The following is a 14,699-nucleotide window of genomic DNA, read 5'->3' as shown; positions in this document are numbered from 1 at the left end:
CCGCCTTGTCGTGTCCTAAGGGCGGCCTCGACTGACGACTTGCTGGCTGCCCATATTACATGTATACAGCCTCTTAACATACACTCTCTCCCAGAAACCTAATCAATACACATTGTTGTCGCAACCCTCTCTTGATCTCTGGTACTACCAAGCGCCCCCTCCCCGCCAAACTGCGCCCCCGCCTACTCTGCCTGACCACTCTCACTCCATTCTCCCTTGCAACTGCTTCCTATTCTTCCAACTGCCCGGTCGTTCTCTACGACATACAGTCACCCCTATGACATCCAGTGAGCATTCCATTGCATCGCCCGTCATGCACGCATCCCGACTCACCGACCCTCCAGTCTTCCGTGTCGTCCTCCGGGACGTGAAGCGGTACGACACGTACGAGACCCGCCAATTCGACCTGCCGTTGAACTCAACCTTTGCTATCGGCCGTGCCTCGAGCAGTGTTACCAAGAAAGAGTTGATGGCTGCACCGCACAATGCATATATCGATAGCCCAGTCATCTCTCGCCAACACGCCGTCCTCTCCGCCAACTCCACCACCGGCGTACCTGAAGTCTACATTAGCGACCAAGGCTCCATGCACGGCACCATGGTCAACGGCCATAAGCTAACACCAAATGCACCTTCTAAACTCTCGTACGGCGACGAACTCCAGTTTGGCACCGACGTTAATCGTAACGAGGGTACGTCTGCAATGCCCCCCACCCAGCCTTGCCCCCTCACCTGAGGCTGACATGTTATGCAGAATTCTTTCCAGCACGCAGATACGTCTTCGAGTCCCAACTCATCCGCCCTTTCTCCCTTGGTTTCACGGTTCCCGACGCCGAGAGCGAGGATGAGGAGGTAGAAGTGGAACAAGTCCACCGCTGTGGCAGCCACGCCGATCCATTTGTCATTGAAGAGGACTCCGAAGAGGCTGCAGACAAGGCAAACGCTACTATAGTCATGGAAGACATGCTGCTCCAGGGGCAGCCAGCCAAGACAAGCCGCTTTGGTCCGGATGTGTACACCGAGTCCATATTGCGTACAACGATTGTCGAGGATGTCTATGACGAGGACGTGGAAGGGGAAGACCTACATGAAGCTGGTTACGCGTCAAATGACGATGAGTCAGTCTCACCTCGCACTCCCAGTCCTGCTAGTGTAGAAGACAACGGCCGACTTATTGAGAGTGACCTCGACAGCAAGTCTGAAAGCATTAACAGCTCTGAGATTGATTCTGAGTCTGAAGGCGAGATGAATGAGGCCGAATACTCTGAGACTGTCGCAGCCTCAGCCCCCCAAGGAGTCCAGTACTCAAACAGGGACACGTTACCCGCCTCGGGACAGTCGGCCAACGCTCAGCCAACTGATCCCCCCCTTCGACGCATTTACACTTTTGAAGGTGCAGACGCCCCACTGCGACTTCCTTGTGTTGACATGTTCGGCCTTCAACGCTCTGGCAATCATGAAAATACATGCGGCGAGTCCTCCAAGGCTGGCATGGCAAAGGCTGCCAAAATCGACCGCGCGCCTTCATGTTGCGAGACGGCCCCACCTCTGCCACCTCGTTCCGCATCTAAACCTGCATCTTGGGGCACCTGGGCATATCCCCCTCATTGCCAGAACGAAGTTCAAGATTGGTACCAGCCGGCCGATTATGTGCCCATGACCTATGAACACCCGTCTCTTTTGTACAACCCTGCACAGCCTCTTGCACAAGAACCCGTTGATCCTCGATCGTCTACATCTTTCTATCCTCAACCCAGCGAGCCATCCCAAGCTCACCGACTCCAAACACCTCCACCAGCCCCAGTTTCAGAAGCTGAGGTCCTTACACCATTGCAGCCCGGCCGCCGCACAAAGGTTTCTATTGAAGAGATTGTCGAAGAGGTTGTCGAAGAACATCCGCCCACGCCAGAATCAGTCAATTACATGAAGCGCAAGGCTGATGTACTTGAGGAGGACCCAGCCGTGTCCCAAGGGGATGTTCCGAAGATGGTCTCAGTTGCTTCTGATGAGAGTGAAGGCAACCCAATGGATACAGATCCAGTTGTTGAGGTCGGGACCGCTCAGACAGCTGCTCAAATTGCTCAGCGTCCAAAGAAAATACCTCGTTCTGTGCTTGGTAAGGTTCTTAACAAGGCTGCCTACCCTCTTCTTGGCGCCACTGGTGCGGTCGTGTCTTTCGCACTTCTCTCCACCCTTCCGGATACCTTTTTCTTGTAGAGGGTGTCTATTGGCCACCCTCTCACTTTTTTCATGGAGTTTGTGACAAAACCGCTACACACAGCAAAGGTTTACAGACATGATATCAATATGGAGTAAATCTACGGATCACAGCAGTTAGTGCTAAAGGCGTTTCGGGGAATGTTAGGAGAGGTAGCTTCAATCAAGAGCGGGGGTTGGTTCTGTTTGGTAGGCGTTTTAAATCATATTATGCCCGTCTTGTATGGCGTTTGCTCTCAATATCTAGAATGAAATGAATACTGAAAATGTCTTTCTGTTTTGATTGGGGTGGCTGAAAGAGCTGGGTTGACGCGTTTGACTTGGGGAATCGACTACCGAGGCTTCTGTCGTTGCTCCTGTGGAGACGTTTGAAGAGAGCTACTTTTCCTAAAATAACATAGTGCGATTGGCTCTCCGTGCACTCTATTCCCTCTCCCAGTCTGGATCTCGATCTATAAGCATCCACCTGATAGATCCAGATTCCAAGACTCATGCTGCATCCAGTGTGATGCTCGCTTGGCGCCATGTGCGTGGGTGAATACACATGAACTCAAAATGACTCATTTTGTGGCTTGCAGACGGCTGGGCCTCACAAGCTCCGTCACGTGACACTACACTACCTCCATTACCATACTTTTGATAATATGGTATTTCGAGTATATAATGGCTTTGGTGCCTTACCAGGATGTGTATCATCACTTCAACTCACTTTCAGCCTCAGGGTCTTATATTCACGACTTAACATCGAAGACTTTTTTTAGTTTACTTTAAGTTTACTTACCCTCGAACAACAGACAAAAATGGTGCATGACACTGGAGCCACTGGAGCCGCTGGAGGAGCTGAATCAAATGGATCGCGGACGTCGTTTCCGTGTAATACTTATTCACTTTCTTTTGAGAGTAGTGGATTGCAGCGAAGTCATATGAGGGGGGCGTGGCAGTAAGTATACCTTATTTTCTTCTCCAAGTGTCGAACTCGGTTTTCCTCATTCACGCAACATCATTGCAAAATCAGGAGATTTCAGAACTAATACGTATTTCTAGTATCTATAACCTGCAACGAAAAATATCAGGCCAGCCAGCCCTTTCCGAATCCGAATTCGCAGACTTTGAAAAGGAGAACAATGGCACTGGAAAAAGAAAAAAGACCCAACACACCAACGCCAGCCCCGAACCAAGTCATCGAGATTCAAGACCAGAATCATCCACCTCCTCTCCCGATCCCCAAAATCCCCCACTAAAACCAGACCTCTCGACCTGCCTCTTCTGCCCTCACACCTCCCCAACCCTCTCAGAAAACCTCTCCCACATGTCCATCACCCACTCCTTCTTCCTCCCCTCTACCTCGCCCTCCACCAGTACCTCTGCGGCAATCGAACCCCTCCTCTCCTACCTCTCTTCTCTCGTATATGCACACCACGAATGCATATACTGTGCGCGTGAAAAGAGGAGTGTGAAGAGTGTGCAGAGTCATATGCGGGATAGGGGGCATTGTAAGGTTGAAGGGGGTCTGTGGGGTGAATTTTTCGCGTCGTCTGCCTCCTCTGAAGGAGAGGGAGAAGAAGAAGAAGAAGAAGAAGAAGAAGAAGGAGAAGAAGATGCACAGACATCAAGAAGATTGAACGACAGAGAGAACGCAAGGAACAAGAATGGCGGGAGGCGTGTGGCGCGTCGTCGATCTTTGAAACAGCGGGAAGAACTAGACGCTGCTGTATCGAGTGCGGAACAAGTATCATCGCTGGTGGTTTCGTCTCCCTCCTCCTCTGAGCTAGGCTCAGGTCCGCTTCTCCCGCCTACACCTGCACCGCCGATAACAGGGCGCAACACCGAGCTCAGTTTATCCGGGTTATCGACCGCGCAACTTGTTAGTCTAGCGAGTCTAGACAAGAAGATGCGACGGCAACAGGTTGTTGCGCAAAAGAAAGTGAACCAGCGGGCATTGAGTCAGCCTGTCAAGGCGATATATTACAAGACGGAGAATCCGGTGTATCAGGCTGGGTAATCGTTCGTGTGGAGTAGTGTACGTAGACGAACCAATTGTTTCTTGCTTTCGAGTCACTGTCACGCATACAAAGCATACAAAATGTTGATGTGAAGTATTTATTCCGATCCGTACCGAGTATGTAATTAGGGCAAGTGGGGGAAGAAAAGTGTGCAAATAAAACAACCCCCCCACCCCGAAAGTATGAAAACAAGAACAAAAAAACACGATGCAATTGCTGGGAGGGCGCCGAAAAGAGCACGCGAAAAAGGTCAAGAAGAGCAAGCGCAAGAGATAACAAGAAGAGCAGGTTACAACGAACAAGCAAAAATCCCCCCAAACAATGCAAAACGTGTTAAAAAAACAAGACTACATCATAAGCCCCTCTGATCCCGACAAAAAAAGCCCATACAAGTAGTAGTCCGTCGTGTACTGGGCGATGATGATAGTGGTGATGGTGATGATGACGGGGAAAAGTAAAAAAAACAAGAGGGGGTATACTGCAAGTCATGAATCATCCATCTTTTTATGTGTTCCCCTAGTAACAAACGCCCCGAGTGAAAAAAAACAGGAAACAAGCCGGGGTCCCGTGATATATAATACATAAGAAGAGCAAGCGAAAACGAATCAGACCCGGGCTATGCAAAACAACGCAAACTATGCAGTATATACAAACATGCTTTTTTGAGGCAGAGAATCCGGTCCAATGCCTCTTCGGTCAATTTCGGGATGGGGTGGGAAGGGCGAACGATGGAACAAAACGCAAGATACGGATTTAGGTGGAGATGGGGCTGAGCTCCTCCTCGTCCGACTCGTATGTAAGGGTGGCGGCAGGCCAGTTGGCGGCAAGCTGTTTCTTGTATTCATCCGAGCCGATGAGCTCCTCAAGGGCAGCCTTCTCTTCAGCGTCAAGCTCAATGGTCTGCGCTGCGGGCATGTCGTCGAACATGGAGACCGCAGAGGCAGCAACCGGAGCAGGGGTAGCAGCAAGAAGAGACTCGTTACCAGCATCCGAGAAAACACTCGGCGAAGGGTATGTTGCCTCACGAAGGCGAGAAGGCTTGGCTGGCGTGTGCTTCATGAGACGCTGGCGTTGTCGCGCGACTTCGTCTATAGGTTGTTGGCTTGGAGGGCTGAGAGGCGGCTCGGTTGGAGATCCTCCTGGCAGCGGCGCATGCGCAGGAACAGGCGCTGGGGGCGGCGGCTGGGTCCAAATTGGATTGGCTTCACCTACAGGAGTCTCGGTTTCCGAAGACTCAGCATCCGCAGTGGAGTCTTCGTCATCAGAGTCGTCGGGCACGCTGAACGACAGTCCAACAGAGCTTTGCGTCTGAGTATTGACCGTCTCTTTGGTTGCATTCTTGAGAATCTCACGGTCATTCTCACGAATCCTGGCAGCGTTCTCATGTCCTTGAAGTTCACTGAAGATGTTACCACCTTCGCTGTGTGAAAGAGAGTTTGAGAACATCGGAGAAGGATCGATCGACCGACGAGGATGCAAGTCGTACAAAGACGTAGACTGGCCATGGCTGTCGTAGAGCTTCTGTGATGTACGCATGCTACTGCTGGCAGCAAACTGCTCGTCAATGGTGGGGATATCGTCTTCTGTGGAGCTGACGGTAGCCTTCTTTTGTCTCTTTGCAGCGTGCTCCTCTTCCTCAGTCTTCATCTCAAGATAGACAGCCCAAACCGGAACGACATCGTCGTCGTCCAGATCGCCGAGGGGATCACCAAAACCAGTCTCCCAAGGCTTGGCTGCAGGGAAGTGGACGAGATCCTTGCACAAGACGGGCGTCTCAAGTCGCCGACGCTTCTCACGGAAGTCATTGTCGTTCCTTAGCTCAGGAATGACCTTTCTAGCCCAATCTTCCGCCTTGCGCTTGTCTTCTTGTTCAACACCCTTGAGCAGTACCTTCAACATGGTGTTGCCCGGCGCACGCTTCTTACTTGGGGTCTGGACGCGCTCACCAACAGGCGTTGGTGGGAGTGAAAGCGTCTCTGTCAGTGAATTCTGAGGTGGGAAAGACTTTGTTGGAGTAGGCGAGGCGACTTCCGGGGTTGGCGGGGGTTTAGGCGTTGATGAGAATAGTCTTGACTTTATGGCGGAGAAGGACCGGCTGAAAATGTTTGACTTTTCAACCGAACGATCCGGAGTAGCTGTGGCTTCATTGAATGTCCTCTTGACGGACTGGGGCTGTGAAGGCACAGCGGCAACACTGTTGTTAGTGTGTGCGTTATTGTTACTCGACGCCGGCTCGCCGCGCATCGTCTCCTTGGCAGACTCCTCAATCTTCTGGAGAAGTGCGAGTGCGGACTCACTACCATTGGTGAAGACCGGCTGTGGGATGGGATCAGAGGTATCAAAGATATCACTGTCGAATTCTGCATCGCTTTGGTTAGCTGGTGAACGATAGCTATTGTTGGGGAGTTGAGTCAGACGGAAGTTCTCATTTTCCAGACGGAAGTTTTCATTTTGCAGACGCAGGTTCTTGCTCTCAAGTGCAAGCATTTGCTGGTCTCGTTCATAAAGCTTATACGCCAGATCTTGGTTCAGGGCCTCCAGATCTGTGATGCGGGCGCGGAGCTCACCAATCTCCTTGCGCTGCTTGGCGTTCTCTTCCTCGAGTGACTCGCTGGTGACTTCGGCTTGTTGTTCTGAAACTGAGAAAAAATGATCCTTACCGGCCGTGAAGAACGGGCCCAAGTCGTCCTCGTTCTCCTGGTCGTTGATGATGCTCTTTCGCGTCGACTTTGCGGATGTCGCCTGTCGTTTCGCGCTGGTCTCCTTGGTCGGGGCGGTGCTGCGCGCACGCTTCGCGGGTTTGACTTGCTCCAGGCTGCGCTGTGGTGAGGCTTGCCCACCAGCCTTTACGTGGGCGGCACGGGCGGCCCTGGTGAGCTTCCTCCCGGTGGGAGGCGCTTGTGCAGTGACGGTCGAGGTCTGGGTCGCGGCGGTGGTTGCGGCCGATGTGGATGTAGCATTTGCGCGTGACGAAGCGCGAGTCTTGGTGACGGTCTGCTGCGACTCGATCACGACCTGCGGCTCAGCCTTGGTGGTGGTAGCCTTGGTCTTTCGGGCCTTTTTCTTAGGAACCTCTGGTGGAGGAGTTCCCTGCTGAGAGCTTTGTTCCGAGGCTGACAGCGCGGCCTCAGTCGAGGCTGCTGCTGCCGCCGTGCGACGCGTTGAGCGCCGGGTAGCGGTAGCTGACATGTCTAAGGCCGAGGTCAGTAGGCGCGTTGCGCAGGCGCGGGGAGGCACTTACTGGGCAGTTGCTATACAATTGCTGGTTTTGGAAGATGTTAAGATGAGCGACGCAACTGCTGTGGGCGGTGCGGGATGGGTCACGTTGAGTGTGTTGGGGGTGAGTGATGCGAGCGAGGAAGTGACGATGGACTTAAGAAAGTTGTCACTGCCACTTCGGCGATTAAGGCTAGCGCGCAAACGCCCCAGGCGGTCGTCGAGGCAGGCGCGACACGGGCCAAGGCTTGGCATGACGCCCTAGCTGGAGCTCTTCCTGAGCGAATGAGTGAATGTCGCCAGCAGCAAAGCATCAGCACAACATGGAGGGTCTCTACTACAACGTCAAATACGGGTACGCACTTCGCGCATCTACAAAATGATGCCGCTTCTAACACATGTCTCTAGCTACATCGAGGGCATCGTGCGCGGCTACCGCAATGCGCTGCTCACCAGCCAGAACTACAGCAACTTGACCCAGTGCGAGACCATCGATGGTATATCAGATCTGATCGCGCCTGCATCTGCACACGGACTGACCATGCTCCAGATGTCAAACTCCAGCTTGCGCCCGCATACGGCGACTTTCTCAACTCGTTGCCCCCAAATCCTTCGACTTCTGCTCTCGCCGCGAAGACCACGGACAAGCTGGTAGCCGAGTTCCGCTATCTCCAAGCCAACGCGACCGGCTCGCTGGCCAAGTTCATGGAGTATCTGACCTACGGGTACATGATTGATAACGTCGCGCTTCTGATTACGGGCACGCTGCACGAGAGGGATACGCGGGAGCTGCTCGAGAGGTGCCACCCGCTTGGCTGGTTCGAAACCATGCCCGTGCTGTGCGTGGCCACCAACATCGAAGAGCTGTACAACTCGGTCCTCATCGAAACCCCGCTTGCACCCTACTTCAAGGGCTCGCTCAGCCACCAGGACTTGGACGAACTGAACATTGAGATTATCCGCAACACTCTGTACAAGAACTACCTCGAGGACTTTCACCAGTGGATCAACTCTTGTCCCGACATTGCTGGTACCCCAACCTCCGATGTCATGTCCGAGGTTCTGGAGTTTGAGGCCGACCGCAGAAGTATCAACATTTCCCTCAACTCCTTCGGTACCGAGCTCTCCAAGAACGAAAGGAAGAAGCTCTACCCTGAGCTCGGCAAGCTCTACCCCGAAGGAACATTGATGCTATCAAGAGCCGATGACGTGGAGGGTGTTCGCATCGCCGTTGAGAGTGTTTCCGACTACAAGATGTTCTTCGACCAGACTGGCCTCAGCCAGAACGGCGGTGGTGTTGGCAACATGGCAGGTGGTGTTGGTGGCGAAACAAGAAGCCTGGAAGACCTGTTCTACCAAAAGGAGATGGAAATTTCAAAACTAGCCTTCACCCACCAGTTCACTCACGCTATTGTGTACGCATGGGTGAAGCTTCGAGAACAGGTACGTTGCAGGTTGTGACAACCAAGTGGGTGTAGTTGCTAACATGTTTTGTAGGAGATCCGGAACATCACCTGGATAGCCGAGTGCATTGCGCAGAACCAGAAGGAGCGCATTGGCAACTACATCAGCGTCTTCTGAGCTAGTAGCTCCTTTGTAGTAATAGCATGTTTGGGTCCAATCGCAAAGGGTCTCGGCTGGCGTTAGGGTTAGGTTCGTATATCCAGTTTATCACATGTACATTTTGTGTGCATTCTTCTCGTTGCATGCCCCACCTTCATCCATCGTTCACGTGAAAATGCAATATCATGTTTCCGTTTCGTCAAAGATAGTGTGTGAACCAAGCCAGGTCGTTTAGGCACTTGTGCAGCTTTCACCCTCTTGGCCAAGCAGACGCGTTGTTTATTATCGATGAAAGTGCCGATGCGATGAACTTGCTTGGAATAAGTCGGAAAACATATTCATGGTGCTTTCACTCACCAGACGATGCAGTCATTGGAGCAGGTTGAGTTTCCTAGATCTTTCACTATGCTAAGACTCAGCCATGTGATATGTTCACAGCAAGAAAATGACTCCGAAAATACATGAGGTCGAGTATTCGCTATTATTCGCGTACTCAAGTCCTAGTCCGGCAGGTATTGTACCGGTGCACAGGGTTACGAGTAACCCTTGAGTGTAAGACTGGGACTTCCTACATGACAAAAGCATTATTTAATCCTATGAGTTTTGGTCTATCTAGTATTCCTCTACAATCGCAGCTCCTCGTACATCCAGCTGCCCATTGTAAGTTGCAGGTGCAGATGAATATACTCGTGCCCATAATAGTAGACCGGTGACTCGATGCTATCTCCACTCGTTCAGTACGTGTGATGTTCATTGCTGTGGGAGACCACAAATTTTCGCAGAACTGTTAAAGAGAAGAAAATCTACACTTGCCAGTTCATGTCCACATCCTCTTCAGTCCTGAGCTAATCGATTTGACAGTGAATCGGTCATGTTTAAGGTATTGATGGTCTTCTTTGCCCGTATGCTTGGACTAGTGAATTCACACAGCTGTTTCACTACATACAATATCTTTTCTTCCCCCGCATTGTATTCAAACTATGTATGACTTTCCGTATAGTAGATAAGGCATCGAATTTGAATAGTTTCCAGTTGTTCTAGTACCCTTCTCCAGCTCTATTCAACCATCCGCTCCACCACTATCGACATCGTACAGTCGAAGGACAAGGTAAGTCATCTACAGGATGCCTAGCATCAGCCACATTGTTGCACTGGAGGAGCAGAATCGAGAGTATTTCAACAATAACACCTCGACATTCTCGAAGATACGTGTTACCATCCATACGACCGGGGCCTGGCCGAACTCTCTACATAGTAACAACCATGTCACCACTCTCCTCCTTCTTGACCGGGGCGGCGCAGTCCAAGTCAACATGAGGACCGACGATGGAGACAGGCGAGGCCAGCTCCAGTGGAAACTAGTCAACTACCGTCATTCGAGTTCGGAGGTCAAGTGTATCGACTACGAGCTCTATGCGCCAGTCCAAGTCAAAACTCTGTATCGAGCGATTCGACATGACTGGAAGCTCCACCAGTATCTCTTCTCGAGTGGCGGGACTGGATGCCGCTATTGGACGTACGTACTCCTTGATACGATGTCAAATGATACGCGTAGGTTTGCACTGCATCCTGGTGTGCCAGCCCATGCTTGGGGCGTGTTCGGAAAGTCTTATTCTCGATCTGGCGCTGAGCGGCCGTGTAACCCCATCCGCCAGGATCAGTTTCAGAGCTATGAGGAGTGGTGGAATGATTGGTTTACCCTGGAGTAAGAGAAGGACGATGAAGGAGAGTGGGAGGACTGAAACAGGTCGCCTTTCCTTTGCTTTCACTCATTTGCATCCTCCTTCAAACACCCCCTCCCTTGATTTCTTTTCTTCTACTTTTCTCGTCTTCCTTGAGATACCCAATTTCTTATCTTTCTTTGGTAGAATCATCCCTGGTGACGGTTGAGGCTAGAATTGGTGTGTTCGGCTAGTCTAACTATGTAGCAATGCATGCTCATCAGTCTCAATCACGTGCTTACTATGTGTTTCTGCTCAGCAATGACAGGCCTGTATCAGCAGCTCAGCTTTAGCAATTTATTCTTCATTCAGCCCATCTAGCAGATCTAAGTGCTTGTATTTCAATCACTTTTACCTCATATATTGATATTCAAAGCAGCCCGTGCGAACAATCATGGACAAAAGCCACAAGGTTATCGGTTAATACGACAAAAAGAGCCATCTTGTCACACAAGGATGATTCAAGATGCGATATCGAGATGATAAAAGACTAGATGGTGGCCAGCTAGACTGAGGTGAGTAGATCCTTCAACCGTCTCCTGTTGTAACACTACTTCATATCTGATACATAACTCGACCGATGAGGTCCTAATCCAATCACAACTGACAGAAAGCGACACTCCTATAAGACGGCCCAGGCCTGGCTGGCTGCACATTTGGAAAAGCTTCAGCACGTTCGCTATTAGTCTCAAGTAGTAACGAGGATTTTTTACTAACGAGGCTCTTGTAATGACGTTAAAATGAAAACATCATATTCGAGTTCGCTCCGAAGCATTGTACAGAATGAAGGCGTACTAGATACGTCATAGAGATTGCTCCCTCAAATCTCGCTAATTTCAATTGTGTAACCCTGCGCTGGTGTCAGAACAGGATGACACGAGCAGGCAAAATTAATTTCATGGATTGACGAAGATATGCTCTTCACAACTTGAAGTATAGTAGTTTCTGCAACCCTGAATGTCTCTAATGCTGATCGTCACACTAGTTGTGCCGGACCCGAAAGCGTCCGTAGATATCGTCAATCAGATCAGTGCTGTTGATAGCTTGACCCTCTCTCCTCGATGTGCTTTAACTAGAGTCGCAATTTTTCCGGTCAGATGTCGGGCTATGTCACGTTTTTAGAATTCGATACACACATTTTTATGTGTCGTAAAGGTTCGGTGTGGCAATGCCTTTCGTATGCGTACATCCGTTTTGTCCGTCACTAGTCTTTTCTTAGCACTAAAGAGGTATTTCAGGAAGAGCTTTGACCTATTCCAATTTTGCATACGAATATTCTGGCTAGTCAATTGGCTAAGCAGCACGCTAGTAAGTGGCCCTGCCGGGATAGAACGGACTTAAGAACCTTGCAGCTTGCATTTGCATCGTAAGCTCGATATTAATCCGTACATGGGGATTTGCGACGAGCAAATAATGCGGTGGGGTACCATTACTCCATCCCTGAATGCCGTATTAAAGACGATGGTACTGCTTTAGTCGAGGTAGTATCGGCCTTCATAATGTATACTTCACGCTCGTTACTTTCGGCTTTAGCAACTTGCCTTTCGCTAGCAACATTCGTTGTATCATCTCCCACCATTAATCAGCATTTACCTAGCTCGAGGCGCAATGCAACGGTTGAACAGAACGTGTTCTTTGACATCAATGGCAAAGAGGTAGAAACCAGAATCGCAAGACTGAAAGCAGAGGGTTACCGACCAACTTCCCTCAGTATTCATGGCACACCTACCGATGCAAAATACGCCGGCATCTGGACAAAACAAGATGGCAACCCATACGAGACTATTCTAGGTGCCAATAAAACTACCTATGATGCTTGGCTCGATCAGTGGAAAGCCAGTGGCTACGTTTCGACGCAAGTCTCTGCTACCGGGCCCGCCTCCAATGCTGTGTTTGCAGGTGTGATGGAGAAAATACCCTCAGTTCGCAATTGGACTCAGCTATGTGGCATGAACAACCCTTACGCGTACATGAATCTGACAGAGGATTCCCCGATGGTGGTTAAGGGCGTGAGCTTGTATGGCACTCCAACCGAGCGCCAATACTGTATCCTCGGACACGAGAACACAAACAACCATCAACAAACTGTGTGGTACCCGACAAGCGTTTTGCAGAATTACAAGTCGATAGAAGCCGATGAGACTACGAAAAGATTCTGGAGACCAGTCTTCATCGACAGCTCGGAAGACAAGCTCCTTACACCTATTTTTGACGATACGAGTGTTGGAAAATGGACCGTCCGTACCGACCTTACCGCATCGCAGTTGCGATCAGAGATTGCCGCACAAGAGGTGAACAACATGTATCCTATCCATATATCTGGTGCAGGGTCTCTGGAGTCACAATACGTTGTCATTTTTGCGGAGCGAGTAACCCCTCTGGAACGCAATTGGCACGCTGTGGGCGATATTACTGGCTTTCCAGACAATGCTGGAGTAAAGAGAGATTTGGATGAAATACTTCAAAAGTTTATGAAGCGTAACAGTGTCCGACAAGCCCAGGTCTCCGCCTCAATCAACGGGACTGTCATCGCTTCGCGCGCCTACACATGGGCCGAGAGCGACCGCGCCATCGTCGAACCGTCCGACAAATTCCTTATCGGGAGTGTTTCCAAAGCATTCACATACGCGGCAGTAGACAACCTCGTCTCCACTGGCATGATTAACCTTACAGACCACATCTACCCGCTCCTTGGCTACACTAATCCCGCAGACCCTCGCTCGCTAAACATCACCATTCAACACCTGCTGGATCATACGGGTGGATTCGACCGTGGAAAAACACCTGACATTGGCTTCATCTTCACGGACATCGCGCAATCGCTCAACCAGTCTACTCCCACCACACTACGTCAGCTCATCGAATACGTCCTTGCCAAACCGCTCGACTTCGAACCCGGCACGAGAAGCGTGTACTCAAACTACGGAACCTTGATCCTCGGCTACCTAATTGCCAACAAAACCGGTGAGACATACATGTCCTACCTCGAGAAAAACGTCCTCAAGGGTCTCAACGTGGAAATGTACACCACACCCGCGGAAGATCATCTCAACGATCGCATCGTCCAGGAAACAAAGTTTACCAGCATTTCCGCTTTGACGCCCCTGTCCAAAAAGAGAGTGGCTGTTGTCTATGGCGGTGACGGCTCAGTCAAGGAGGCGGCCGTCTCTTCGTTTGCGCTAAAGGCGTCGGCAGATACGGTAGCGCGGTTCTTGGGTAAGCATGCGGCGTACGGACTTGGCCCCCGACAGATGTTTGTGTACCGTGACGGTAGGGTCGCGGGTGCGCGCGCATTGGGGTATAGCATGGCCAAATTGGATTGGGCGATCACGTTGAATACGAGAGAGTATCTAAATGAACAGGTATGGAACACTTTGGTGTTTACCGATTTGTATAGGCTTTGGGGCGCCCTCGATTCGGCGCTTCCCTTATGAGAGGGAGGGTTCAGCTTCATTACTTTTGTAGTGTAATTCACCAACGTGCTTTTGTGTACTATTGGTCTTCTTCGTTGTAAATCCTTTTAGACTGCACATATTCATATCACATACAATCCACATAATTTCTGGACATTATTCGTATCATTGGTGAGACGATCTGACAGCCTGGTAGGGTGTAATATCATGGGGGTCTAAATCTCGCTATTTTTTCTCTTTCAGTCGATAGCAATCGGTTGGTGTTGACTGAGAAATGGCCTCTTTCCCCCGACTCTATGGCTCTCAGGCCCTTCCTTGTCGGTCGTGAAGACGCGAACTGATCCTGATTTCAAGAGGATATTCCACTCGACACATGTGATCATATGCTTGGAGATGGTTCCTGAGAGCGATCACTTATTGATCCTCCTTTGGTAGTAGATGTCGAGACTGCGGTAGCCGAGGGTGACCCATAATCGCGCACTCCAGAAATAGGCGGCAGCTTTCCATGAACCGATTCTAGCTTGGTAAATGGGGGATGCGGATGGGGGGGAAGTCAAGGATGTTTG

The 14,699-nt window shown here is 50.6% G+C and overlaps 6 protein-coding genes across 6 annotated transcripts; 5 read left to right on the top strand and 1 right to left on the bottom strand.

Annotated features, from left to right (window-relative positions):
• Nucleotides 1-343: 343 nt before the first annotated feature.
• COCMIDRAFT_66013 (uncharacterized protein) lies at nucleotides 344-2,217 on the top strand (the record flags this gene model as incomplete). The annotated part of the gene is made up of 2 exons (XM_007693416.2): nucleotides 344-692; nucleotides 755-2,217. Coding segments are annotated over 2 exons (1,812 nt in total), but the record flags the coding sequence as incomplete, so codon positions are not given.
• Nucleotides 2,218-3,017: 800 nt separating this feature from the next.
• Nucleotides 3,018-4,219, top strand: COCMIDRAFT_29417 (uncharacterized protein; the record flags this gene model as incomplete). Its single annotated transcript, XM_007693408.1, has 2 exons — nucleotides 3,018-3,157; nucleotides 3,262-4,219. The coding sequence occupies 2 exons, from the start codon at nucleotides 3,018-3,020 to the stop codon at nucleotides 4,217-4,219; spliced, it is 1,098 nt and encodes a 365-aa protein (XP_007691598.1).
• A 754-nt stretch (nucleotides 4,220-4,973) lies between these two features.
• Nucleotides 4,974-7,409, bottom strand: COCMIDRAFT_105006 (uncharacterized protein; the record flags this gene model as incomplete). The annotated part of the gene is made up of 1 exon (XM_007693415.1): nucleotides 4,974-7,409. The coding sequence occupies one exon, from the start codon at nucleotides 7,407-7,409 to the stop codon at nucleotides 4,974-4,976; it is 2,436 nt and encodes an 811-aa protein (XP_007691605.1).
• Nucleotides 7,410-7,759: 350 nt separating this feature from the next.
• Nucleotides 7,760-9,017, top strand: COCMIDRAFT_29415 (uncharacterized protein; the record flags this gene model as incomplete). The annotated part of the gene is made up of 4 exons (XM_007693407.1): nucleotides 7,760-7,791; nucleotides 7,845-7,933; nucleotides 7,987-8,879; nucleotides 8,934-9,017. 4 exons carry the CDS (start codon nucleotides 7,760-7,762, stop codon nucleotides 9,015-9,017), a joined length of 1,098 nt encoding a protein of 365 aa, XP_007691597.1.
• Nucleotides 9,018-10,123: 1,106 nt separating this feature from the next.
• COCMIDRAFT_40003 (uncharacterized protein) lies at nucleotides 10,124-10,708 on the top strand (the record flags this gene model as incomplete). The annotated part of the gene is made up of 1 exon (XM_007693409.1): nucleotides 10,124-10,708. One exon carries the CDS (start codon nucleotides 10,124-10,126, stop codon nucleotides 10,706-10,708), a length of 585 nt encoding a protein of 194 aa, XP_007691599.1.
• A 1,511-nt stretch (nucleotides 10,709-12,219) lies between these two features.
• COCMIDRAFT_8463 (uncharacterized protein) lies at nucleotides 12,220-14,154 on the top strand (the record flags this gene model as incomplete). Its single annotated transcript, XM_007693404.1, has 1 exon — nucleotides 12,220-14,154. The coding sequence occupies one exon, from the start codon at nucleotides 12,220-12,222 to the stop codon at nucleotides 14,152-14,154; it is 1,935 nt and encodes a 644-aa protein (XP_007691594.1).
• Nucleotides 14,155-14,699: the final 545 nt, after the last annotated feature.

Source organism: Bipolaris oryzae, assembly GCF_000523455.1.
Source record: "Bipolaris oryzae ATCC 44560 unplaced genomic scaffold scaffold_164, whole genome shotgun sequence".
Taxonomy (NCBI): Eukaryota; Fungi; Ascomycota; class Dothideomycetes; order Pleosporales; family Pleosporaceae; genus Bipolaris; species Bipolaris oryzae.
This window is presented reverse-complemented; position numbering and strand designations above follow the sequence as displayed.